This window comes from Triticum urartu, chromosome 3, assembly GCF_003073215.2.
Source record: "Triticum urartu cultivar G1812 chromosome 3, Tu2.1, whole genome shotgun sequence".
Lineage (NCBI taxonomy): Eukaryota > Viridiplantae > Streptophyta > Magnoliopsida > Poales > Poaceae > Triticum > Triticum urartu.
This window is the reverse complement of record NC_053024.1, coordinates 407,894,595-407,920,562: the sequence shown is the minus strand read 5'-3', so window position 1 is coordinate 407,920,562 and position 25,968 is coordinate 407,894,595. Positions and strand designations below refer to the sequence as shown.

Sequence of the window (25,968 nt, the reverse complement as noted above, 5' to 3'; positions counted from 1 at the left end):
CATGGTTGTACTAGCCCACAAACTAACCCCACCACACATAATCGAGACTCTTTCAGATTGCACACTTACACTGTTGGGCAGAGAACTAGCTACAACCCATCTAACCGCAACCCCAGCGAATAGTAATCCACTTATAGTGACAAAGTACCACGTCCACCACAGAGTACCCCCATACGAGCAGTTTGTAAAGCTACTGCAGTGCCCAAAGCATGAAGACCACCACAGCTAACCCAAACTTCACGTTTAAAGCAGAAGAGCAACTGTTCTCAGGTCAGATTCCGTAGCTATGGTCCACACTCCTTTGTTGTTGCATCACTGTATTTACTCATACCAACTACTTTCGAATTTGAAGAATCCAATTGAAACTCCAATGGCGCAACGGATATGTTTTAAACATATTTCTTTAACTGGATTGCTGTTTTAACTTCTTGCTCTATGTTGATTTCAGTTTAAGTTGTATAAACAGTTATGTTCTCATGTGATGCACATTACAAGTGTTGCCAATGCTGTGTAGTTTCTCACACTTATATTCTGTCTATGCTGTTGTGTCTTAAAAATATATGAGTTGAACTGTGTCTCTATCTTGATTAGGGAACATAAACTAGAATGATATGGACAACCTTCATTTTTACTTTTTTGGAACAACCTTCATTTTTTTGAGACATTCATTTATTTTTATAGAATTTTAAAACGTTTTTCATGGACCTTCATTTCGGTGTCACTACCACTGCCCTACAGGCCCAACAAACAACTACGTCTACCTGGGCCGCCAGGCCTCGTCCCCGAACACAAGACACAACAACAACCGGGTCGGCGCAAAACTCTGTGCAGGCGCACGCTCTAGCCGAAGCCGCCGCCGCCGCCGACGAGCACGACATCTCAGGTGAGGAAGGGAGGCGGGAATGGCGGATCATAAGGTGGCTCAGTTGGGGCCTGGAGCTGCGTGCTGCGGCTGGAACCACTGCGGCCGGCGCCTAGCCGCCGGCGCCGTCGATGGGTCCGTTTCCGTCTACGATTCTCAGCCGTCTCCCTCCTCCAAGTGGCAGGTCAGTCTCCCACACCACCACCAGCCCACCACCTTAAACACGGAAACCCTAAAACCTCACATGGCACCCACCCACCCAGCGTCTCGTCCTTTCGCTTCCACTCGGGTGGTTTAGTACTGACCTAGTATTTCTCATGAGTTCGTCAAGATTTAGTGCAAGTTTAGAGCCTTTTGCTAGAATTCGATTCTTCGTGCGTAATACGGCAATATCATGTGGCTCGTTGCGTAGGGCTACGATTACCAAGTTATTGCTTTGGGATGCGGTAATTAGTTTGCATGTGGAGACTGGAGTGTTTCTGCATTCTTGATGCACCAAACTGGCTGCACATTCTGTTGAATGGTTCTATTTGTAAAGATCAGTGTGCTGATATGATGTTGGCACTTGCGTAGAAATTATGCTGGAGATGGAGTACTATGGGCGTTGGAAAAGCATATATCCCATATCTTTCTGAACCATTGTATCTTCCTTTTGGTGTTTCTTGTGTACTAAGTGAGACTTGTTTCGTAATGTGGTTGGTCTTGGGAGCAGGCCCATGAGCATGCCATAGCGGCTGTCGTCTGGCTTCCTCCGGACTACGGGGATGCTATAGCTTGTGTCTGTGCTGACGGTACACTGTCTTTGTGGGAGGAGATTGCTGAAGGTCAGCTTTTCTTGTTCTATCTTATTCTATGTTTCTAACAATCTTGCACTTTCAAGATGGGGATAGTTGTGCTGTTATTATCTTTTGTACTGAGAAGTCTGAAGGGGCTTATGCATTGATGAGAATGAATTTGGAGACCACTCAGCAATCATTGATCTTGTTTTAGTTGCCTCTCCATCTTCGTTACTAGCTCAATTTTCCCATGAAAATATACATGCAGAATAGTACTTGGGCTAGGATCCGTTCAGTACTGACAACCAATTAGGGACTCTTTGTTTCGTAGGATTTCCCAAATGCAGGAATAGGAAAAACGTGGGATTGGATTTGCATGTCATCTTGACATGTCCAGTACTGACTACCAGTACATCTGAAGCACTTCAGTTAGTTTACCACTCTGTCATGTGCAATACTGACTATTGAGTAGATCCAAATCAAATTTATTTATTTATTATTATTTTTTGACACATCAAACTCATTTTAAAAACTGGAATAGGAATATTTCACTAGACTTTGCAGCACAATGCAACATATCATGTAATCCCAAACTGGCCTTTATGTGACTTAAGGCGCTGCTTAGATCTTGAATATTTAAAACATATGACTAATTTTACCAAATTTGGTTTTGCAACAACGAACAGCCTCTTGCAGAAATGTAGGGAAAGGCTGCGTACTATAGACCCAAAGTGGTCGGACCCTTCCCTGGACCCTGCGCAAGCGGGAGCTATGTGCACCGGGCTGCCCTTTTTTGGTTTTGCAACAACGAAAAACATTGTTTGCTTCTCTGACACCAGTAACATCAACTTCTAAATCTCAAGCAGCCGGTCCTGCAAAAATCTACTTATATACATTTTCTAAGATAACTTAATCGAGAAATCTTAAATCTAGTAGTATGTACCAAAGAACTTATTAATTAATCCAGTCTTGGCTAACGTATATATGTAAAGAAATCAGTTTTGCTGAAGGTAATCATGCAAACAACCTTTAAGCTTCATTGTTTTCGTCAGCTCTGGATTTCTATACATCAAAGCTGCATTCTGCTTCATGTTATATAATTATGGAAATATACGTAGTATGCTTGTCATTACTGTATTTCATCCCCTTCCTATTCTTCAATAATGGAACCTGGTAGGCAAGGCCCTCACTAAGAATTTTCCACTAACAGATGATCAACTTCCAATCTGGAGAAAATGTAAAGTCTTTGAGGGTGGCAGTTCCCACATCCTAAATGTACAGTTTGGTGTGCTGCTGTCAAGTCTGAAAATGGTGAGTTACCCCTGATTCGTAAACCAGCAGTTTCATTTCACTTCTCACATGCAACAAGTTGTAAACTAGCCTGTGCTGAAGTGGTGCGTTGTTTCATTGTTTCGTTGACCATGCTAGAAGTTCTATTCTTATTTTCCAAAGCTTTCTCACTGTTATGGACTCTTCGTTGCATGTGCATCATTATTTAGTAGTAACTCTTGCTGGTCTTTTTAGGTTATTGCATACTCAGATGGTCAAGTGAAAGTCTATGAACTTTTGGATTCGTTGGAATTGGACAAGTGGCAGCTTCAGGTTCATCTAAATTTTGCTCTCATTTGTCAACGTTCTCAATAATTGCATTTTAGTTCCTTTCTACTGCAGATGAATCTCTTGTTAATCTAAACTAGCAAACCCATTATTTCATCATTCAAAGTGTTGTCGCCATTTTTCTGTTTTGAAAAACTAGAGCAATTCTGATTCCTAACAATAACTTCAGGCAGAGCTACAGAATATTACCGATCCTGTTTCCAGAATTGGGAAGCCAGCATGCATTTCTGCATCAATTGCATGGAGTCCAAGAAGAGGTGAAGGCCAGCAGGCTAGTTTTGCTATTGGTTTCAATTCGGATTCTCCAAACTTTAACTCTTGCAAGGTTCGTGGACTGTTTTCATTGTTTCTTGTACGCTCAACATGGAAATTATAAAACTTCTGCAACTTCATCCCAGCAATAATCACAGTTTTCTTATATTATCTTGCTTTTGAAGAAAAATGAAATAAGAGCTGTTATTAGGGTGATGACTGTGAATTGAAGTGATGAAGTCTACAAAGAGTAATTGAATGCAAATGCATATGATGTCGCTTTGGCTTTGCAGTGATGAGCAACCAACTTTTCGTGTTTCGTAGTTCATGAACTGGTATTTTTTCTATGGTAATATTCTAATTTGAAATGGTAAACAGATTTGGGAGTTTGAAGAAGCTCACCAGCGCTGGCTTCCACTTATTGAACTTGGTTCACCGGAGGATAAGGGGGAGAGAGTACATGCTCTAGCATGGGCTCCTAACATTGGCAGGTTAGCCCTATCTTGAGCAAACACGACAAGCCCATTCCACTATGAATAGTTTGCTCTTTCATCCCCAAGATGATTAGCTCCACAATCACTGATAACTCCTTGGGCCTCTTCACAATCCTCGCTCCAAGTTGAAAACCTTCTTTAATCTTCTTCGCTTGATGAAATATTTCAATTTTCTCTCCCTGAAACCAGTATGGGAAGATTTCTCGTGATAGCTTCTTCACTCGCATATCCACCATTGCTTGATGGACCACAAGCTTCAAGTATATGTCTTGACATAATGCTCGACTTGAACTTGCATGCCTTGATAATTAAGCTGAACTCAGGCGTAAGGGTGGTAATTGATGGGTTGGTGCTAGGATGGGCTTGGAAAGAGCATGTCAATTGGGTAGATCATCATATTGCTATGCTTATATCGATATGCATTATTTCATTATTGGTTGTTTGTGTTTGTCCTGACAATTTGTTGTTTTACCATAATATTGCTATGCTCTTGCAACAATTTTCAGACCATATGAGATGATAGCAGTTGCAACCTGCAAAGGCATTGCAGTGTGGCATGTAGGCTTCAACCCTGAATCTGACGGCAGACTGTCAACAGAGAATGTTGCTGTACTTCCCAGCCACAATGGGGAGGTATGAACGAGAAACAACTTGCCTGAAATTGTTTTCATGTTAACGTGCCCTTTACGAGAACATGGTGGTATTTATAATCCCTGCAATTGAATAGTTGCAAATCTGCTACGTAATAGAGGAATAACGCTGGTATAGCCATGGCATGCGTCAAGGAGAAAGAAAGCTTTAACTGTTGTTTTCCAGCCCGTCCTCATTTTCTTGGGATAGATTTCTCATCATCATCATCATTATGTATTATGTATTATTACTCAGCTCACTTGCATTTGACATCCAACTAGGTATGGCAACTGGAATGGGACATGGGCGGTATGACGCTCGCATCGACCGGAGTGGATGGCATGGTTAGGCTATGGCAAGCCAACTTAAATGGAGTTTGGCATGAGCAGGCTGTGCTTGACTGCAATGGGTCACACCAGTAAGGGCTGTTCACAACAAATAGGATCCCAAATTGCAGGCACAAAGCAAACTTAAATGCCTTAATAGCTCTACAACATGAAGATAGGATCCCAAATTGTGGTTGCTATCTGTTCACAATTCTGCAAGGTTTCTTTATGTTGTCTTGTGTGGAAGGTATAGCGCATGCATGGTTGGCTTTGCCCTGACAAAACTAGGCTCCTCAACCATGAATGCATGATGTACCTGTTATCCTTATCTGGTTGATGATGTAGCTGTTCTTTATGGCCATGTGATGGAAAAAAAAATGGTCCACAGTTGATGATGTATCTGTTCTCTTGTAAACAATTTAGCCTGCTGACTAACTTTATTTTATTCAACTGTCAACAAATCAGTTCACAGTCTTGAAATAGTGTTCGGTGTCGTATATACCACATATATGAAATACACCCTTGGTCCCAAAATCAGTGTCAAAATTGGGATATGGAAAATGAGTTATGAGTAAGATCCATTTTACATTTCTCTTAGATAATAAATGTCATTAATCAGTTTTGAATATAAACAAGTACTGCCTCTGTTCATAAATACTTTTGAGTATAAGATATTTTAACCTTTTCTGAATAAGATGTATATAGATACATTTTACTATGTTTGTTTACTCATTTGAATGGCTCTTGGGTGTAATTACACCTGATTTTTTAAAATAGTAATTTGTAAGAAAGTCAAAAAAATCTGAAACTTTTTACGAACAAAGTAGATTTATTGTTGCACTTGTATGAAAACTTTCGTGAAGAAATAACTTTCATGTTGTTGTGGACTTAAAAAAACAAATTTGTTGTTATATACGCCGTAGAATATTTGTCATTTCTGTCAGAGAATATTTCGTTGCAGAATATTTCTGTACACCAGAAACGACATCTCAAGTTTGTTGGGAAAAAGTTTTGGAACGTTTTGACATTTTCTGACATTTTTGAAAATAAAATACGTAACCAGGTGTAATTGCCACCATGTTCCAAAGGGTATATTTTGTATATTGGCCCGTAGGTTGAGCCCACAAGTGGTCCTTGAACAGTATCATCCATCCATCCATCCTAGGATGGATTGCATATCGTGTTCTAGAACACTGATTGGAAGCTATGAAGCGTTCCACTTAAGCTATTGGAATGTGACTGGCGCCAGCCACAAGTTTATGCTACTGATGGTGCTGGATATTATCTTGTATACTAATAATTGATTGATTTTTTTCTCTTTCTTTCTTGTGAAAGTCTTTTCGGGAAACGCTGATGTGCGTGCATCATTGAAAGCGGGCAGCCATATTGCTATCACGTGCTACTGGTGCGTCGCTATTGTTAGATTCTTGCGTATCATCACAAAGATTTACGCACTAGAAATTGGGAAATACTAATACCTACTAGCACCGGATGCGTCTAGGACCACATTTCAATCCCCATTCACGCCTCCTTTAGTTCATATGATAGGAATATCACAAGAATATGAAATTTGTGAAAGACCTCCATTGGTGTGTAGGAATTTCATATGATATGATTTGCATAGGAAAATCTTCTTTGGAGTCTTTGATTTGTAGGAATGGATTTCTATTTTTGTGTAGGATAGAGATCAATCCTCACATTTCAACGAAAAAATACATTAGCCTAGACTCAATGGATGCGTTCTTATCCAATGCATCAAATAACATATTTTTTTCTATAGTAATTAAGATACATGTCATCTCACTTCCAATGCCATTCTTACCCTATGAATCAAACGAGGCCGAAATGAGATGACATGTATAAAAAATTCCTATGAAGATGAATACGGAAAGAGATGTTATTTGATTCACATAATAGGATTTTTTTAACTGAGTCTAGGCTAAGGTTTAGGCCTCCTTTGGTTTTACAGGAATTTTATAGAAATTATAAATGGTAAAAAATATGTACACCAGAAAAATTCCTTTGAAGCCTTTTGATTTATAAGAATCGATTCTCATCCCTATGTAGATAGGAACCAATCTTTCACATTCTAAAGAAAAAAAAACATTAGATTGGACTCAATGAAAATTTTCTATCATATGCATCAAATGGCATCTCTTTTTTCTAGGAACTAATATATACATTCCTATCATTCTTCTGTCCCTATAATATTCATATCCCATAAATAAATCAAAAGGAGGCCTTATTTTCCTTTAAAATGTGAAGAACATGAATTCATTTCTACGAATCAAAAGGCCCTAAAGAAAATTTTCCTACAGGAATCCCATCCTATAGAATTCATATGAAGTTCCTCTCCAAACCAAAGGAGGCCTCTGAAATCGGATTTCTCTTGCGGCGGCCGTACAATACTACAGAAAAGTAACAGTGACAGACCAGCTTTTTATCTCGAGAAACATCTGGCTACAGAAACGTGGACCTTCAGCCTCAGGTCCCCGCCGGATCACGTGAAGTCCCGACCGAATCACGTGGTTGCCACGCGGGCCGGGCCGCCCTGGACAGCTACAGTTGAGCAGCGTACAAGACGGACCGACCGTCCACCAACCACCGGACTCTCCCGTTCTAGCCGTGCCGTGCGTGGGAGAGGGAGGGATTGGGATGAATGGATAGTCGACTGCGCTCGCTGGCCACCACAAAACTGCGTCGATTTCGACGGATTCGATACTAGGTCACACATCACCCGGACAATAATTCGGTTCCCAGCCCCAGCCCCAGCAAGAAAGGTCAACACATCTATTGCTCCGTGAACATGTGCTTCAAGTTGGATTAGCACAGCAAAAGAAAATATGTTAATTTTCTGCATCGCGGAATTTTTGTTTCATGTTTACCAGGATAATGGCAAGGACAAGTAATACTCCTTCTGTAAATTAATATAAGACGTCTTTTACACCACAGTGGGAGCAATAACCAGGTAAGAAAGACTACTTAACAAAACCGCTCCTCGTGAAACAATTTATTCATCCACCTGGACAAAATCAAGAGTAAATACAAGTGCCGTGACAAGGTGAGTTGCCAGCTGAAAGCCCTGTGCACAAGTGTGATGATGAGGCCTTCATAAATAAAGTACTTTCAGTCAACCATTATACTATACTCAATAGTGGTGCTTCCACGATAGACCTCTTTCACATTGAATGCAGTTAAAAAACAATGGACAAGTCCTCCAGAAAAATGAACTGTGGAACATGGTAACCCAAGGAGCTAAGCAATATATCAACCTTTACTCCTACCATGCCACAACAACACTTTTTAATCAACAATGCTAACAGTACGATGATGCATCACAACTGCCAGTCTATTACTCCCTCCGTCTCAAAATAAGTGTCTCAACTTTGTACTAATTTTAGTACGTGCAAAGTTGTACTAGGGTTAAAACACTTACTTTGGGACAGATGGAGTAAAAAACATGACATTGTAGCGTATCGACAAAATAGTGATTGATGGAAATGAGATAACCAATCAGGAGATTGCTTGATTGGGTGGAAGAACGACTTCCAATAAGGTGGGCGCATGCATAGTGGTCATAAAGGATGCAGTATATCTACTGTATATTGAGTTTGAGCTTTTAAATGAAGAAAGCGAAGAAGCTCAATTCAGCAAATTGATTTCTCAGCTTCAATCAACCACGCACTCTTGTAAAATCATGCTAGGGCCTTTTTTTAGCAAATATCGTAGGGCCTTCTCTGGCAGATGCTTTGGGAAGGCCAAAAGCCAACAGCCACTGACCTAGTCAATAGTGGAGTAGAGTACCAACTCCGTGTCTTTAAAACCGGAGGTTTTCTCATGTGTTGTAATGGGCAGAACCTGGGAGAAATAAGGTGTAGCGCCTCATAGTGTACCCCCACCACCACCAACGACCGCCGCCTACACTCACAAGCTAACCTCACCATTTCAGGAAGCATATGAGCAGCGAAAGCTTGGGCAAGAACTCCAAGATCATGGGTGGCCGTGAAAGAAAAGGTTCGCCACCATCCTGTTTCGCTTTGCTTGCTTGTTCCTTTCGATCTTTCTTCACTCTCTCTTCTCCAAAAAATTCTCTCCCTCTGTTTCACTAGATCAGTACACATAGGAGGCACAAAATCGAAGTTCTCTTTGATGGAGTTGGACCATCTTAGCCACTGTTAGATAGACACACTACTGCTCTATCTAATGTGAGCAAGTTAGCCTGATTCCATCAAACATTACTGAACTTTCGTGCCTCACCAGATGGATATAGGAACAGGAGGCAGTACCTTTTAATTACTGTCATTTTGATTTTAAAAAAGGAGAGCTAATGAAGGATGAAGAAACAGTCTATGTTTTCTTAATATGATTTCTAGTGAACTTTAACATACATATTCGAAGGAAAAAAGCAAAGTGAGGGAAGGCTGTACCAGTTTCAGAGTAGTTCATCAAGGAAGCAATGCACATGTAACTACAGAAATTATAAAGAAACTGTATAGGTAATAAACAGGATATTCTTTACTAGACAAGAGAGTTAACCTTGAAGCCAGTGGAGGCCAGAGTACATCTTTGGTCTCTTCCAGCATATGAGTAAACTCCTCCAAGGAACATTTTGGATTCCAGTGGTGAACACACAAATTTCATTTGTTAAATATTCATATATGGTTGATTACTAGAGTTTGTTTCTTAATTTTATGACCACATTTTGAAGTTTCTAATATTTATGTAATATTGGCAGAAGTTAATAGCACCGCAAAGCATTTTGTTGATTTCACAGAAGCAGAGGAAGATCTTGTTTTCAGAATGCACAGGCTTGTCGGGAACAGGTTTCCTACTACCCTTATACTGATATATACCTACACATACATGTGAAATGTGTTTTGAGTGAATGAAGAAAATCATTTGACAGGCTCATGAAATCCATAAATCTATCAGTTCCAAGCAAGTAGCATTATCTGTGATTCCCTAATTGTGCTTCTCGTACGATGGGCTTGTGCAGGTGGGAACTTATAGCTGGAAGAATCCCCGGAAGAACAGCAGAAGAAGTAGAGATGTTCTGGGCAAAAAGGCACCAGGACCAATGAAAATGAAAACAGGATGCATGCAGTAAAATAGATTGACATATAGGATCATGTCCATCAAAAACCTGTGTTGATCTTACTCGTCCTATCTTCTCAGCCATGCTAAAAGCAACTTGTTCTGTACCAAGCATGGATGTACATAAGAAAACCTCAAGAAAAAGGAGGAACATGTGCTAAATAAACAAAAATATGAATTCGCTTTGTTCCAGGATTATTCTAACATTTTGCACTAATTACATCACATGTTAAATGGCCACACTGACAATAAAGTCGCAGATTGACCAAAAAAGTAGACACAGCATGATTACATAACCATATATTTGGTTGGGGAACTAATTCCAAATGTAAATCACATAACAATGCATCACAGAGAAATTACGACATGCAAGAAACAATAGGAGATGTCCATCATGTGGTAGGAAGATGTATATCTCTGTGCAAAACTAGAACATAGTTGACTGTTGTTACTGTATATCTGTAACTGCACTATTAAGGAAGCTTGACATATCACAAAGTTTCCATGTAAGAAGTTATCCGCTATCAGATAATAATAATTCAAATGCTAAAAGAATAGCGCTCACAATGCATGCAATAAAGAGACACGCGATTTTCTTTTTAATACTTCACATCAGAAGTTGTTTAAGTTTAACTGGCATTGTTCAGAAAATAACATTCATAAATAGATATTCCTAGAGAACATCAAAAAAGTAGTCCAAACCTTGTCCAATTTCCCAGATTGAAAGCCCTGCCCCCCAATCTTGCGCTTCATCCAAACGTACAGAAAGAGACAACAGCGTTGGATAAAATACAGCATGCCTCACACCTTTATCCGAATATATAAAAAAATGCTCTGAACTTTTGTCATCCCATTGCAAAGATGGCTTGTACTTCTCAAGTAAATGAATGAAATCTCTTCCAGTAATAGAACTACCACCACCACCTGTGTATGTAGATTAATAAGACACAATAATCCCAAATTCATGCCAAGCATAAGCTATAAGCAAGAAACATAATAACCGTGCGGCTGAAAAAAATCATCTGCTACCAATGGTAAACAATGTTCCTACTGAATTTTGAGTGTAATGTCATAATATGGGTCAATCAGTGACATTTCAAGCAAACATGGTACCAACACAACAAAGGTGACGTCTTCTGTTTCACATGGCCATGTAAAAAGACTCTTTGTCATTTCAATGGCAAGGGTATGAAAATGGGTATAAGTACCTTTAGAAAGTAGAAAATCATTCCCATAGAAATTAATCCCAAGGAATATCATGTGAGAATGGCCTTGAGAAGCAGAACCCTTGGCTGGAAGAAGTGTTGTCAAAGAATATTGTATCCACTTCAGAGGTGCACTGGGGCCAGGGTTTTGTGGTCCAGAGAAGTCATATGTCATAAGAGAAAAACCATCTACTGAATCAGCCAACTCCAGGAGATCTTCTGGTCCAAAGTCTTGATTGTTGGGCCCTTCCATCCGTGGAGCTGGGATAACATAAATTAGTTCCAAATGGTTCCTGGTACTTGATTTTGAGCTGATAGAATGCAAAGCCTCGCCCAGCTGCTTAACAAACTGAAGTGCCTGTGGCATGCAACAAAATATTAAATGAATTAAAAAAATGACCCCAAGAATGCAACTCCCTCTGATCTCAAACTGATATTGCTTTAGAATTCGTGCAGTCAAACATTGACAGCTAGTATATACAAAATGATCGAGGTTTATGATATGGTAATGGTACTTTTTCTAGAGTAAAACGATAACGGTACTAGGAGATTGCTCAGGAAAAGTATATTCATATCATCATTCTTTCTTATTTTCAACTAAAATATAAATCAAAAAAGTAATGTTCGGTTTGGCTATGCTATGCCTCAGCAATCTGGACAACCAGGGTGACGATGTAGGTTAAGTTCTTCCTTGGGTTAGCTACCAAGTCTGACAAAATCCTCACTTGGATAAGCTCATCAGGCAGCATCCCCATGACAAACATGATCTTTACGGATTGGTGGTCCTATATGATCGCCACGGCACCAACAGTTTTACAAAAGGGAGTAGTTTCCATAACGCCTTCATTGCTTGGTCAATCTGGAAGCAGCGGAATCACTTCATCTTCAACAGAAACCAGCCAAATGTGCAGCTGCTTGTTAGCATTATGGTGGAATAAGTTCAAGTGAGTTTAACAAGTTCTCAGTTCTAGTAGCATGTCTCAATGTAATTTTTTCAAATAAAACAGAAAAATATGAAATATGCTTCCTGCTGCACGAATTTGCAGAACAGATGTAACGTACGTAGAGCTTTGCTCTATGGGGAAAGAATTAGATGAGAGAGTCTCACGATGCTTGAAAGGGCACGTGTATAGTGAGGTAGCTCGATCTGAGATCTCGAGCAGGACCTACGACAACTACGTTAAGCTGGTGAGGCAACTAATAAAAGGCGCAACAAAGTTAGTACTCCCTCATTCACTAAATGCATGCCATTCTAGCATCTAACATTGGAACTATAACATGAAAAACAGTGACGGGTTGTGAGATAAAAACAAGAGATTCAATTGTACAATGCTCAAAAACAATTTCTAGAAAGAAAACCAGGCGTTTTTCTATCTTCAGTTTATACAAGTGTTAAATCAACAAGGACCTATGTAATATAATCCTAGAAGTAGCTCAAGATTAGTTTGTTCAACTAGTTTACTTCGTAAAGTAATTCAACAATAATAAAAGAATGCAAACCACATACATGACGGGCGTGTTTGGTTGCCTGCATGAGGCCCAACCAGGTCCGCGCGGGAAGAAAACGACCTGTTTGGTTGGCTGCATACACTGTTGGGCCTGCATGGCATGATGTTTAAAGCACTCCTGGGCCTGGCTCCCTGGGAACGCTCGAATCGGCAGTTTCTCCAGAGCCAGGCCCGAGCGGTGCACGTGGGCGGCGGTGGCTGCACGCGCGTGGCCACGCTCGAGAAGCCGCGTTGCTTCCCGAAGCGCCGGCAGTTATTAGCCTCACCGCTCCATCTCCCCACTCTCCCAACTCTCACTGGCGGCGGCGGATCGGAGGAGAGCAAGAAGACCACCAGACTCCATCACCGGTGAGCGGATCATCACCTGGCCCGCGGCAATGGCGGTAAGCACTTTTCTGTTCGTCATGCACTACTTTTCCGCGTTCGATCCGGTGGTAGATTCGATCCACGACGGAGAAGGGAATGGGGAATAGAGGTAGATAAGCATGGCAGTTCATACTAGTTCATGCAAGATCGGAATAGAGGTAGATGCGGATGGAGTAGAAGGGGGATTGGGGGATTGGGGGTACACAACAGACACTGGCTAACCGCGGCGGCCGTTGAGGCATGCGGAGCGGCGGGTCGAGTGGCTGGCCTTCATCTTCTTGTCCATCGTCGTGCGGGGCGGCGGGTCGTCATCGTCCTCGGCGGAGTCGAGGTCAATCTGCCAGGTACGACGGCCTGGCTCCGGCGCCCTCACTGGCATCTGCACCGGTTCTTCCTCCTCCTTAGGCTCCCCACCGATGACCGCCAGCGGCACGATTGCCGTCTCCCAGTACACTGCGGCACGGCGGTCATTAGGAGCCCAGTAGTTCTTGTACTTGGACCACCTCTTCCTCTGTTTAGCGTCGTCGGAGACGACCTGACTCATGGCCCAGCGAATGATGTCGACTGCCATCGCGCCCTTCGCTGGGTTAGGAATCAGCGTCTTCAACTCTTGTGCAGTGGCCCTCATGAGCACTGCATCAGATTCCTTCTGCATGTCAGGCATGGAGCCGAAGTTCGAGCACACCTCCATGGTGCTCTTGAACTTGGTACGGTCACCAGCCGACCATCCGAGGAAGAAGGCCCTCTAGCCAATACCCCAAGGGAAGGGGTTAGCGTTGGAGCTGGAGCTGGAGCTCATGGCGATGGAGAGGAGGAAGGTTGATAGTGAGAGAAGAGAGGGGGTGGGTAAGTAGTGGTGGTCAGGGTGAGTAAATATAGGCGCGATGGAGAGGAGGAAGAGTGACAGTCATGTCGTTTTAACCACATGCTCTTCAATAAGCCTTGAACTCTGTGTTGTGCCTGACTCCATGAATTGTCTGCAGATCGAGGAGAGCAATGAGATGGGCACGAAGGTGCTCCCGGCCGTTGACAACAAGGACAAGCAGCCGGTTCATCCAATGCCCGAGGTGGTGCTGCCGCCCACCGCTGAGGAAGAACCGAAGACGCCAACGGTTGGCGACGACGAGCGCATGGAGGAGCCCCCCAGCAGCAAGCGCCGCAACTACGACCACTACCATGAGGAGGGTGGCCCAACTCACTTCTGCAAGGTCATCGTTGCACCGGAGCTTGAGTGCATCCCCATGCCCCTGGGCTTCACCAAGCACTTCGTCGCGGTGCCGACGGAGTTCAAGCTGAGGAACAACACCGGCTGCTCCTGGAGGGTGACGGTGAAGCTGATGAACGACAGGGTGACCTTGGATCAGGGTTGGGCCACCTACGCCGCAGTTCATCAGATCAAGATCGGCTATATGGTGACGTTCAAGCTCCTGACTGCCGACACCCTCAAGGTCATCATCTTCGACGACGATGGCATTGAGGTGGTCAACAAGTGCGGGAAGCACGACGAAGCCTTCGCCGCCAGGGACTAGGGCCCGGGCACCTCCTTCCTTAGTACTATCGAGTCTGCTTTATGGTTTATGTGTTGAACTGTTTGAACTATCATTATGATGTGTGGTACTATGTTATCTGAACTATGCTGTTAAGTAGTTGATTTTCTGTTTATGCTATGCTCTGCTTATGATGTGTGGTACATGGTTGTGCCAAAGTGTGCTGGTAACCTCACCAACTAGCCAAAGAGGTTACCACACACCAGACGTTGCATACAACCAAACACCATGCCTTGGGTTTGTCCACTAACATGCAGGCAACCAAACACCAGGTAGTGTGGTTCAGCCCATGCAGGCAAGAGGGCATGCAGGCAACCAAACAACTTGCAGATGGTGCATTTGAGGCTGCATTTGCATAGCCAGGCTGAGTTGAGAAGGCTATGCAATGCAGCTACTGTAGACTACAGCAACCAAACACGCCCCACAAGACTCCCCGAATGCATGGATTGCATACTAACCCAGATGGTGAATTGGTGATGCAAAATTCTTTGTTAGAACCATAGTAGAGATTATTAAGGTATGCTGGTAACGAATTACCAGTTGGCGCAGCTCTGGATCATCTAGCACACCATAAGCAGCCCATCTTGACCAGGATTCCAGCACAACACCATCATACCCCTTATCCCTATTAACCGACAGTCAGATGTCAAACTGGCAACCATAAGAATACCTGCATCTGGAAATGCAATAAATAAAGGTTTTCTTTTACCTGCATTCGCTCACTATTAGTTCAATGGTTTTGTCCCTTGACTTCTTTTTCAGAAGTACAACACCAGGGAATGCCTCTAAGACAACTCTTGGCACTACCTAAAGAACAAGCATAAGAACCAAAAACAAATTATACTAGGTAGACAACATAAAATTCTGTTAGTTTATCTTTATACTTATATGCACTTATGAACATCTTGGAGAGAACAGATGCTTGGCCAACATAATATGTATGGAACTCCCTATTTAGCAAGACAGACAGATAATTTACCAAAGAACCGTTATTTTGAAGTTCGGAGACCCATCCAGCATCATAATTGTGCTGTCCTTCCAAAGATAGCTTATTCCCATCACTGGACAGAGAACACGTTAGACAAACAACTTGTTGAAACAAGATACTTGGAAAATGCATCCAGGGACGGAAACCACATACCTCTTCAAGTCATACCACACTGGTGATACATGAGTAAGCTTCGTGCTGAACAACTTTGCCATATCATAGCCTTTAGAATTCCTGCAGGGAAGTTCAGTGCACAACAAGTGATGTGGATTTTTTTTGACAGATTAAGACTTACAACAATAAAGAAGTATTGCTAATTGCCAATTATACATCCTAGTTGTTTCTTTTATGTATGTATAGATCTAGGTCTATAGTCCTGATAAAACAATAAGTTTCAACACCTTACATTCCACACATTAGATAAGAAACCTAGCCTCGGCTCAATTCGCGTTTTAAGATCTGATATTAACCCTCAATTACCTCCCTTTTCACACTACGAATTAACTATATGCTAATTAGGTTTCTTCTGATCTGAAGCAAGTTTGCTGTTTCTTTAAACAAACAACATTCGCTTTGGTTCAAAAAAAAACTGATGGTTTTTGTACTGCAACTCCTAGCATGGTGTGGGCCTTGGACAAGTTAATAGTGAACAGATATGGTAGCAGAAAGTATACATCGACACATGCTAACTCTATTGGATCAAAATTCCTACTGCTCACATGTACCAGTTTGAACTCCCTGACGAATATCTAAAGCCATGGTTATACCATTATGTCAGGGTATAACACCCTCTTCCCCGGGGGGGCGCTGTGTAAGGTTCTTGGAGGTTGAACTGGCACTCATGGGCACCCCTGCGAGTGAAGTTCTTCGTTTGGCTTGCTTGCCAAGCCCGCTGTTGGACTGCCAAAAGCCTTGTGAGCTGGGGCTTGCAGCACCACCCGCGTTAGCTGTTCTGTGACCAGGCTGTGGAGTCCATGACTCACATACTCACAGTTTTTCCCTTCTCACGGACCTTGTGCCACAAGGTCCTATCCGTATCAGATCAAACCCCCACTGACGCGATGCCTGCAGGACTTCGTTTACTGCTGGCAGCGGACCTGCGCAAGGGCACGTCCTCGGTGATTATGCAACGCAGCCTAGCATCACCACTTTGCTCGACACGATCAAGTCCGAGGCTCGATCGTGGGCGAAGGCGGGGGTGGCGTGCCTGGCCACACTTCTCCCAGCAGTGTCTTCTTAGCCGTGTTGCGTTTTTGTTCTTTGAGGTGTTGCCCCGTCACTGTACTTGTAAGTTGTAACGAACAATTCTCTCTTTCTATCAATTCATCAAGAAGCAAGCTTTTGCGTTTTCTCCCGAAAAAAGGTTATACCATTGTAAATTTGTACTCAATAAATTTCACTCTATCAACCAAGGGTGGATCTTCATGAGGACGAAGTTGGGCCATGGCCTTCCCATTTTAATTGCTTTTTTAAGACACCAACTAGCCAGTAAGCAGGAAAAGATGCTGATTATTGTTGTATTGCTGCAGTATTCTGGACCATTCGGAAATACGAAATGAAGCATGTTTTGACAACAAGTGGCTAGGAACAGAATTCCGAGCAGCGACCAGGTTCTCAAAAGACACGGTCCAGGGGATGGGACGTGCGTGTGGTGCAGATAAGACGAGAATTGTGACCACATTCTCTTTCGGTGTATTGTGGCCAAATTCATTTGGAGTGTTATGCGGGATGCCACGGGGTGTTCTAGGAGCCCAGCGGGCTTTGCCAATCTTCGTCAATTGATCCAGGGAACACATGGGAAGGATAGGAAAATGGCGTGGTTGGGCTTTGTACCAATTGCTTGGTCCCTTCGGAATACTCGTAATAAGGCACTAATGGAAGGTCTAACCTTTAAGCATCCAGCTGACTCATTGTCCTTTTACAGCTATGGAGAGTTGGAGACCGTTCGGGAGACAAGAGGATCGATGGCAGCATGATCGGCTCATCAGCAGCCTCCTTGCAAGAAGTCAAGTGCTACGTGCTGCCTCAAGACGGGACACTACTGGCTAGAGGAGCCATCCGTGCTTAGGCAGTACTTGTAGCGAGGCTCGTCCGGCACGACACCTCTTAGTATCGTTCATTTGCCAGCATGGCATTTCCTTTCTGTTCACTAGCGTTGCATCACTGTGTCTGGTCATTTGTGAATTTATGACCCTGTATCGAACTCCCTTTATTTTCTGCTACCTTGTTGTTAACTGTAAGGGCCTCGGTTTAAGGCCAGGCATATGCCTCCATTCTAGAAAAAACTCCTGCTGCTTAAGATCCTTGTTGCTGTGCATTCCAACAAGAGAAGATCAGCTACACTTCTTTTTGCTTTTGCCCTGAACATGGTCCCACATTGAGCCGCATGTGGCTCTGTACTATGGCTTGAAGCAACATTTGGCATCTTGCCTTTTTAGAGCTTTTCTTTCTTTCTTCTGTTTTCGTTTGGCTGTAAGGAACTTGGTTGGTCTCTGGTAATGGGAATCAGAGGGGAGAGATCAGCTACACTCCTCTTCTTCAAAACACATGCATTCTAGTCGACTTGTCTGACTCAATTTGCTTGGCGATAGGAGTGAAATCACTACAGCCACAATGATGTTCCTATGAGATTTAAGAACTTGAAATAATTGCAGACCCGATATGCAATGGTTATCTTCATTGTTTTTTCTGCCAACCAATCACACAGTAGTTTATGAATATATTGCTCTCAAAGATGTAGTATATTTTGTTACACAATGTGGACAAAATCGTCTAAATTGATCCAAATGCTATAAACTCTATGTAACTTGGTATAGCAGCTGATTTAGCAGAAACGACGCACCAGGGGGTCACGTAGGCCAGGACGGGGTTGGGGAAATGGTGGCGCGACTGGTTCTCCGAAACCCTAGCGTGCTCCTGCAGACGGTACCGAGCGGCCCGACAGAAGAAAGAAAAAACATGGCGTCAGTGGCAATGAACTCTCAGCTGGAACGACTGGACCGACCTCGAGGAGGCCCTTACGGCAAGGATCTCGCCGGCGGAGACTTGGCGCTTGACTAGGCCGCGATCATAGACGGAGAGTGGGGTCTTCCCCGGCGTTTGGGGGTAAGGAGGGGATCGGGAAAGGAGGCCGGTGAAGTGAAGCACTGTGAGGACCAGGAGAAGCAGGGGAGGGACGATGAAGGCGAGGCGGAGGCGGGGGCTCGAGGGGGAAGCTCGTGGCCCGCTTGGGCGGGAGGGAGACGGCGAGGGGTCGCGATGACTCCGGCGATCCCGCCTCCGGGGTGGCATTTCTCCGGCGGTGGCGGGGACAGGCCCGACGAACCGACAGAGCGATGCAGCGACGAGGTGGGCTTTTTTTTTTCTCTGTCCCATCACGATGTGGTTTAGAGGTGGGTTTCTCTGGCGACGTGTTGTGCGCCGTCGGATAATTGCCTCGAGATTTGCAACCCCATGGCCCAAGCCCACAATCCACCGAAAGATTGCCTGGCGGCCCGAGGCCCAGCTGCCTCCGTACTCTCTCTTCCCGCAGGAGCCCACACGAAACCCTAGGCAGGAGGCTCCGAACTCCGAAGCCTTTCGATTTGACAATCCATCCAACCCGTCTTCCTCCGGTCCGGCCTGTCGCCTCTCCACATCGTCGAAGAGAACCGCCGCTCGCCGCTCGCAGCTCGCCGCCGTTAAGTTCAGGCTCCTACTTTGATGCACCTTGGTTGGGAGCGTATCCACTGACAGTTTCCTCCTAAGGGGATCTGTTTATCGCCGATCACCTGCCGAGTTAAGATCGGGAGGTAGGAGGAGCTTTTGGGGGAGTGGGGATGGCTTCCGGTGGGAACCCGCAGTTCCGGTACACCCAGCCTCCATCGAAGGTGATACACGTGAGGAACCTGCCGTGGGAGTGCACCGACGAGGAGCTGACCGAGCTGGGGAGCCTCTTCGGCAAGGTCGTCAACACCAAGTGCAACGTCGGCGCCAACAGGAACCAGGCGTTCATCGAATTCGTGAGTATTACTTCCAGATCCTTGATTGCATCTTCGTTATAGTTTCGTCCTATGTGCGTATTTGGGTTGAGAGTCAGTTTAGTTCCTCAGCCACCCACCCACCCGCCCCCTCCCTCCCGTATCAAGTGTGGGGATGCAAGGGGCCGTCCTGTTCGTGTGTTTAGTCAGTGAGTTGTGCCATTCATAAACTGTTAAGGCCTTTAGAGTTGGTGTCATGTTATTTACAATTAAACGAGCGCAATCTTGGTGGAAATTGTGTCTGGAGTTTGTCTTAAGGAATTTTAACTGATTATGTGAGGAATTTTTTTTTACAAGTCTAGACTGTAGTTTGGTATGCTCCATAGCAGATACCAAACACTAGTTAAGTTTTACATTCTCTCTTTGCAGGCTGACCAAAATCAGGCAATTGCTATGATATCATACTATGCATCATCAGCGGAGCCAGCGCAGGTAAGAGGCAAGAATGTGTACCTTCAGTACTCCAATAGACAGGAGATTGTCAACAGCAAGAATACCGGGGATGCTGCAGGCAATGTTTTGCTAGTGACAATGGAGGGTGTTCTGCCAGATGCTGTGAGCATAGATGTTCTACACTTGGTAAGGAAGTTAAGAGTCCTAGTATGATTTCTGTTGTTTACTTAGTCTGATGTCTGCAGGATTAATTTGATTTGCCAGGACTGCCTTAGTAACTTGTAGCCCATTTTTTACATGGTCCAAATGGATTAGCAGGCCGTTGTCACGGAGTATCATGACTGGCAACCGCATCAGGAACAACTGTGTGTGTTCGTTTCCTCTCCCTTACTCATCGCTGCCCTACCCCCTTCCCTTCCCTCAAACTATATCCTCCGCTAGGATGTTAACATCCACTCCCTCCCTCTCTCCCTCCCATCCTCCTCCCTCCCTCTCCATTCCTCCCCCCTTCATGTTTGTTGACTACGTAATAGTTAGTGACAAAAAGTTGGTTTACATGTTGTCTCAATGAGGATTGCATGAAATACTTTTTGAATTTGATGTTTCCGAGGTACTTGACACTATGTGTACAAGAACAAATAAAGATGCGAGGATAGTATTGTTTACAACTATCTCCAGAAAGCCACCAGGACAAGATGAAGCCGTTACTGTAAAGAAAACACAAGATGAAGATGCCAGAATTGTGGTTCCCTGTTATATCACAATTCAATACAAATAGGCTAGAGGCAACAATTCGTATCTTTTTGCCAAAAACTACTAAACATGCATACATTATTCACGCCCTCAAAGAATTTTGGCAAATAGCATCACACAGAAATGATGTCATGGAACAATCCTATAACAGTTATCATGATGGAGACCTTGAACAGTTAGCCTATACTTATACATAACTATAGATCAGTAAAGTTTTAGAAAGTACGTGAGCTAACTGGTAAAGCCTCAACATGCAGTGTATCCTTTGTTGAACACTTTGTGCTTGTTTGGCTTTAGCGACTGCTTCTGTCATTCTTTATGCCCTCTAGTCTCAAGTGACTGACATACCTGTACGCAATTCTGTTCAATTGAGCTTTAAATTTTATATAGAGTTGCAATTGTTTTAACAGTTCATCACTTGCTGATGTGAAGACATGCCTAAAAGTTGTTTTTCAGTGTTGGGACCTTGTTCAGCTGAACTTGTAGTTCCTTTTTTAGCGGCACTGGAATATCAATGCTTTGTAGATTTGCTGCTTGCTGCCTTCTCTTGGCCATCTGTTATAAACGCTAACAAATGGCAAGTATTGACTTGGTGATAATATAAGTAGAACTTCTATGGTTATAATTGTGCGAGGGGAAACATAATAGGTTTATTTAATCTTTTTGTATTTTTAGCGGTTTAGAAGACTCCTTTTGAAAAAATGATCTGCTAGTAAAACCTCAAAACTTGCCTTCAAACTCTACCCCGTGAGTGTCATGGTTAGTGAGGAATTTACCTTGTATGCTTCTGTGCTTTTCTTCATGCTTTATAATTGAGTCTTTGTGACACTCTGCATTCAGATATTAGTTGGCCTTTGTAGCTTATTTCCTGACTTAAGCTTGCTTGTCTTTCCATTTTATCTAAATGCATGCAATTGGTTTTACTACATTATTGTACTTGTCATATTGACAACCGAACTTTGTTTACCCAGGTATTTTCTGCTTTTGGATATGTTCACAAGATTGCTACCTTTGAAAAGGCATCTGGTTATCAGGTGAGGGTTTACTTGTACTCATTTAGTAACAGTTCTCATCTGATCATCCCTTCAAATCTTGCATGATGGTTTCTCTTTTTAAGAACAAGCAGCATGATTTCCTTTTCTTTGTCCTGGTAGGTTTTATATGGAATTATGTTTTTTATCCCTGTCTTATAGGCGTTGATACAATTTTCTGATGCTGAGACCGCGTCATCTGCAAAAGCTGCTCTGGATGGCAGATGCATTCCTAGGTATTGTTCTCAGGTTATATTTCTATTGTACTATTTTTCAAGACTGATGGATAACTATTTATGCTTCTGCTGCAGCTACTTGCTTCCAGAACTTGATGGGTCCTGCACTTTAAGAATCAATTATTCAGCACACTCTGTTCTAAATGTCAAGTTTCAGAGTCATAGGAGTAGGTAAGAATTGCTGTCTTGCTGCTTCATGAACGTTCGTCACATTCACCTACCAATTTTTTCTCACTACAAACATGGGCAAAATAATTGTTTGTCTCATTATATTCTATTACCCTATGACACTAAGCTACTGTTTAACTATTTGCTCTCATTTTGGCGTTGAAAGATCCTCACTCCTCACTTATTGGTTTCTTTTCCTCTTTAGGGATTATACAAACCCATACCTTCCCCTTGCACCTTCTGCTATTGATGGATCTGGAGTGGTAATACTTCTAACCTCCGTGCCTATATATGATTTGGTATTTTTCTTATGCTAACGTAGTGGTTGGTTTAGGCCCAGGATGGGAAGAAGGAGGAGCCAGAGAGCAATGTTCTGCTTGCGTCAGTTGAGAATATGCAGTATATTGTTACAATTGATGCTCTTCACGAGGTAATGTATTAAATACTGTGAAATCATCATATGTAAAACACATGACACCAACCATTTGTTCCTGTAATTGGCAGGTCTTCTCTGCTTTTGGGTTTGTACAAAAGATTGCTATTTTTGAGAAGAACTCTGGCTTCCATGCACTAATCCAGTATCCAGGTAAAACAAATTGCAAGTACACAAAACTCAAAAAGTTTTTAGTGTGCAGCATGTCTCTCAAACTTTTACGCCTTTGTTGCAGATATTCAAACTGCAGTTAAAGCAAGAGAAGCATTAGAAGGACACAGCATCTATGAAGGTGGATATTGCAAGCTTCACCTCGCGTTTTCACGCCATACTGATCTTAATGTTAGGGTAATGCACCACTCCCTCGTTATGTCCAAATTTGGTATAACAAAATGCACCATTGTGCTGGGGAATAAAGATTTCGATGCACCAGGCAAAACTACTTGTGCCATATGAACTAGTAATATCAGATGTTAAATCCTTGGTGATGTTTTTATCTTGTTTCAGATCAACAATGAGCGAGGTCGAGATTACACTGGGGGGAACAGTGCTCCAGCTAACCATGAACCTTCCATTCTTGGGCCTCAGCCAATGCTTGCTGCTGGCTCTACTGCGCCACCATACAGCAGTGCTCCTTCCACAGCAGCTGATGTAGTAGCAGCACCAGGGACTACATCTATTCTGGCAACACCAGGAGCACCATCCCTTCCTTCCAGTCAGCCACACCCACAAACTGCTTCAGGTGGACCTCAACAATACGCCAGCCAGGGAGTCCTACAAGGCTATGGAGCCCCAGGGTTCCCGCAAGGCCCAAATCAAGCTCAAATGTCACAGCATTCAGGCCAAGGAAATCAACAGATGCCCAACCATCAAGCGATGTCATTCCCTGGCCATGGAAGGCAGCAGCTACCTCCGGGTCCTCAAATGATGCAAGGTCCAGGTTATAGAGGCCCGCCGTTTCCACAAGGTCATATGCAATCAATGCCGCAGTTTCCAGTATATGGCAATCAGCAGTTTCCTCCTGGCGCCGGGCCGCAGATGATGGGCTTCCCCGGGCAGGGAGGTCAGTATCCTCCATTTGGTAGGCCGCTTCATCCGTATAACCGTTAGCTAGTTTATGTGTATGTAAGAAACCGCATGTGCGAGTGCGAGTACTTTTTTTTTTTGCGAAAAGAGTGCGAGTACTTGCCGGTGACCATTTTAATGGGGCTTCTGACTTCGTAGTCGTGTGCTCAGGAATTTTGGTGCACATGTGGCAGAAACAAGTGGGCATACATAATTATTCTGTAGTGAAATGCTTTGGCTATGGATTGTATCATTTCATTCTTATTATTGGAGAAAATGGTGTTGGCTGCAAACTATTCGTTTCTGTGGCCTTTAACCTAACCTGGCGAGGGAGGAGCCTTTGGGCGGTGCCAGGGAATGGAACAGAATATTCATGGTTAAAAGGTCACAGCAGCGTGGCGATCAAGAGTTCAGGAGTTTAGAGTAACTCTATCAATCAAACACTCTAAAAGCATCTCCAATAGATGGTCCAAATGTAAATATAATTAACCTTTGGACCATTTGGGACAAAAAACACTGCTCCAACAGACGGTCCATATGCAAAAAGAAATGGACCGCGGTCTCTTCATGATGTAAAATGCAACACCTCGCGATGCAAATATACATCACGAGAAGCATCTGGTCCAAAACCAGCCGCCGCCCGTGAACACCCAATCGCCACTTCATTTCCGTTCCCGCCCGCGACCTCCTGCTCGTCCGCCGCCTCCACACCCCGCCGCCGCACGCCGCACGCATCAGATCCGGTGCCGCCCCGTCCCTCGCCGCTGTTTCCACGCCGCCCCGCAACCCGCCCGCCGCGGATCCGGCCCCATCGCCCGCCGCTGTTTCTACGCCGCGTTGCCGCCCGCCCGCCCCGCCGACCGCCGCCCCGCAGCTCCGCCACCGCCCCGCCCGCCACCGCGTCCCCGCAGATCCGCCCCGCCCGGCTCCGTCCGCCACCGCCCCGGCCGCACGCCGCTCCCGATGTCGCCGAAGAAGACGCCGAAGGGCAAGTCGGGTTTCTTCGGCGTGAGGCAGAAGCCCTCCGGCAACTGGGGTGTGGAGTTCTCCGACGCCGGAAGGCGTTGGTGGATCGGCACGTACCCCTCCGCCCACGAGGTCGCGCGTGCCTACGACGTGGCGGTGTGGCGTGCCGAGAGGCCTCGGTCGCACCTCAAATTTCCAGAGATCGAGAGTCGGGCGGAAGCGGAGATACTTGTGCCGCAGGGCATCAACATGAAGGAGATCACGATGAAGAAGAAAAAGACGAAGAAGCCGTCGGTTGTCGTCAGTGCTGGCGAAACCGATGAGGAGGCGATGGCGAGGTTTGCTCGGGAGCATCCGGAGTACGTCCAGGCCGAGATAGAGTACTACTGGAAGCGTGAGGCGGAACAGAAGAAGAAGGGGTCGAAGAAGGAGGATGAGGCCGGTCCCTCGACGGTGATCCCCATCGAGTCATCTTCCGAGGAGGACTGGGCAGACTTCTCGGAGGAGGATGAGGAGGATGAGGGGTGCGACGACCCGACGAAGGAGGAGTTCTGGGAGCAGTTCCGTAGCTCCGATGAGGAGTAGTTTATCTAGTAGTTTGAATAAGTAGTAGTTGAAGTTGATGTATGAAACGATATTGAATTTGATGTTTGAACTATGTTGAATGGACTAGTAGTATGTCGTTTTACATCTTCATTTTGGACCATCTATTGGAGTTGCTCTTTTGGACTATTAATTTGGACCATCTGTTGGAGTTGAGCTTTTTTCGGAGCTCCAAAACGCACTTTTTGACGGTCCAAATTTTACATCTTCGGTTTTGGACCGCCAAATTTTGGACCATCTATTGGAGATGCTCTAAAACCAATAGCCTCTGTATGGTTTTAAAGGGTTCTCTATTAGTTGTCCTTGATTTAATATAGATTTGTACTAAATCAGCGACAATTAATATGAATCGAGGGAGTATTAAATTTTTTGAATACTTCCAGATTAGAAACTATAGGTCATTTTCCTTTTCTTATTTCTACTCTATCTGTCCATCTTGGGAGGCGGTGTGGCAGGATGCCACGGGAGAAGGAGGAGGAGGCCACGACGGATGGTCCGCTCAAGGCGGCGACCTCCTTAGCAAGTCGGAAATGTCGGAGGGAGGCCCACATCGAGTACCGTGTCAAGGATGCGGGCGGGAAGGCAACATTAATGGAATGGTTGTGTATGTCAGCAACAACATGGCGAAAACAACGA

At 44.1% G+C, this 25,968-nt stretch overlaps 6 protein-coding genes and 1 long non-coding RNA gene across 9 annotated transcripts; 6 read left to right on the top strand and 1 right to left on the bottom strand.

Moving 5' to 3' along the window:
* Positions 1-770: 770 nt before the first annotated feature.
* On the top strand, positions 771-5,437 carry LOC125544144 (protein SEH1). Its single transcript, XM_048707727.1, has 8 exons — positions 771-1,046; positions 1,575-1,686; positions 2,849-2,949; positions 3,163-3,240; positions 3,425-3,580; positions 3,886-3,998; positions 4,508-4,634; positions 4,913-5,437. Exons 1-8 carry the CDS (start codon positions 903-905, stop codon positions 5,051-5,053), a joined length of 972 nt encoding a protein of 323 aa, XP_048563684.1. The 5' UTR covers positions 771-902; the 3' UTR covers positions 5,054-5,437.
* Positions 5,438-8,711: 3,274 nt separating this feature from the next.
* Positions 8,712-10,237, top strand: LOC125544142 (MYB-like transcription factor TCL2). The gene is made up of 3 exons (XM_048707725.1): positions 8,712-8,971; positions 9,693-9,780; positions 9,954-10,237. The coding sequence occupies exons 1-3, from the start codon at positions 8,914-8,916 to the stop codon at positions 10,036-10,038; spliced, it is 231 nt and encodes a 76-aa protein (XP_048563682.1). The 5' UTR covers positions 8,712-8,913; the 3' UTR covers positions 10,039-10,237.
* Positions 10,238-10,622: 385 nt separating this feature from the next.
* LOC125544139 (chitinase domain-containing protein 1) lies at positions 10,623-19,055 on the bottom strand. The gene is made up of 8 exons (XM_048707721.1): positions 18,687-19,055; positions 18,508-18,581; positions 15,819-15,899; positions 15,657-15,738; positions 15,387-15,484; positions 15,215-15,302; positions 11,260-11,614; positions 10,623-10,975 (listed from the first exon to the last, which is right to left on the bottom strand). Exons 1-8 carry the CDS (start codon positions 19,038-19,040, stop codon positions 10,725-10,727), a joined length of 1,383 nt encoding a protein of 460 aa, XP_048563678.1. The 5' UTR covers positions 19,041-19,055; the 3' UTR covers positions 10,623-10,724.
* Positions 11,480-14,795, top strand: LOC125544140 (putative B3 domain-containing protein Os03g0621600). 2 transcript variants are annotated; one of them, XM_048707723.1, is made up of 2 exons: positions 11,480-12,200; positions 14,114-14,795. In XM_048707723.1, the coding sequence occupies exon 2, from the start codon at positions 14,132-14,134 to the stop codon at positions 14,657-14,659; it is 528 nt and encodes a 175-aa protein (XP_048563680.1). In that variant the 5' UTR covers positions 11,480-12,200; positions 14,114-14,131; the 3' UTR covers positions 14,660-14,795. The 2 variants fall into 2 exon arrangements, with proteins under 2 accessions (XP_048563680.1, XP_048563679.1); XM_048707722.1 differs by having other exon boundaries at positions 11,480-13,147.
* Positions 15,873-17,988, top strand: LOC125544143. Its single transcript, XR_007299296.1, has 2 exons — positions 15,873-17,484; positions 17,590-17,988. It is a non-coding gene; the product is annotated as an uncharacterized LOC125544143 (long non-coding RNA).
* A 141-nt stretch (positions 19,056-19,196) lies between the features above and the next one.
* On the top strand, positions 19,197-24,004 carry LOC125544138 (polypyrimidine tract-binding protein homolog 1-like). 2 transcript variants are annotated; one of them, XM_048707720.1, is made up of 11 exons: positions 19,197-19,666; positions 20,054-20,263; positions 21,802-21,864; positions 22,024-22,097; positions 22,173-22,268; positions 22,471-22,528; positions 22,600-22,695; positions 22,770-22,851; positions 22,934-23,046; positions 23,206-23,853; positions 23,884-24,004. In XM_048707720.1, exons 1-10 carry the CDS (start codon positions 19,484-19,486, stop codon positions 23,806-23,808), a joined length of 1,578 nt encoding a protein of 525 aa, XP_048563677.1. In that variant the 5' UTR covers positions 19,197-19,483; the 3' UTR covers positions 23,809-23,853; positions 23,884-24,004. The 2 variants fall into 2 exon arrangements, with proteins under 2 accessions (XP_048563677.1, XP_048563676.1); XM_048707719.1 differs by having other exon boundaries at positions 19,198-19,666; positions 23,206-24,004.
* Positions 24,005-24,726: 722 nt separating this feature from the next.
* Positions 24,727-25,314, top strand: LOC125544141 (ethylene-responsive transcription factor ERF010-like). The gene has a single exon (XM_048707724.1). It carries the CDS (start codon positions 24,727-24,729, stop codon positions 25,312-25,314), a length of 588 nt encoding a protein of 195 aa, XP_048563681.1.
* The last annotated feature ends 654 nt before the right edge of the window (positions 25,315-25,968 follow it).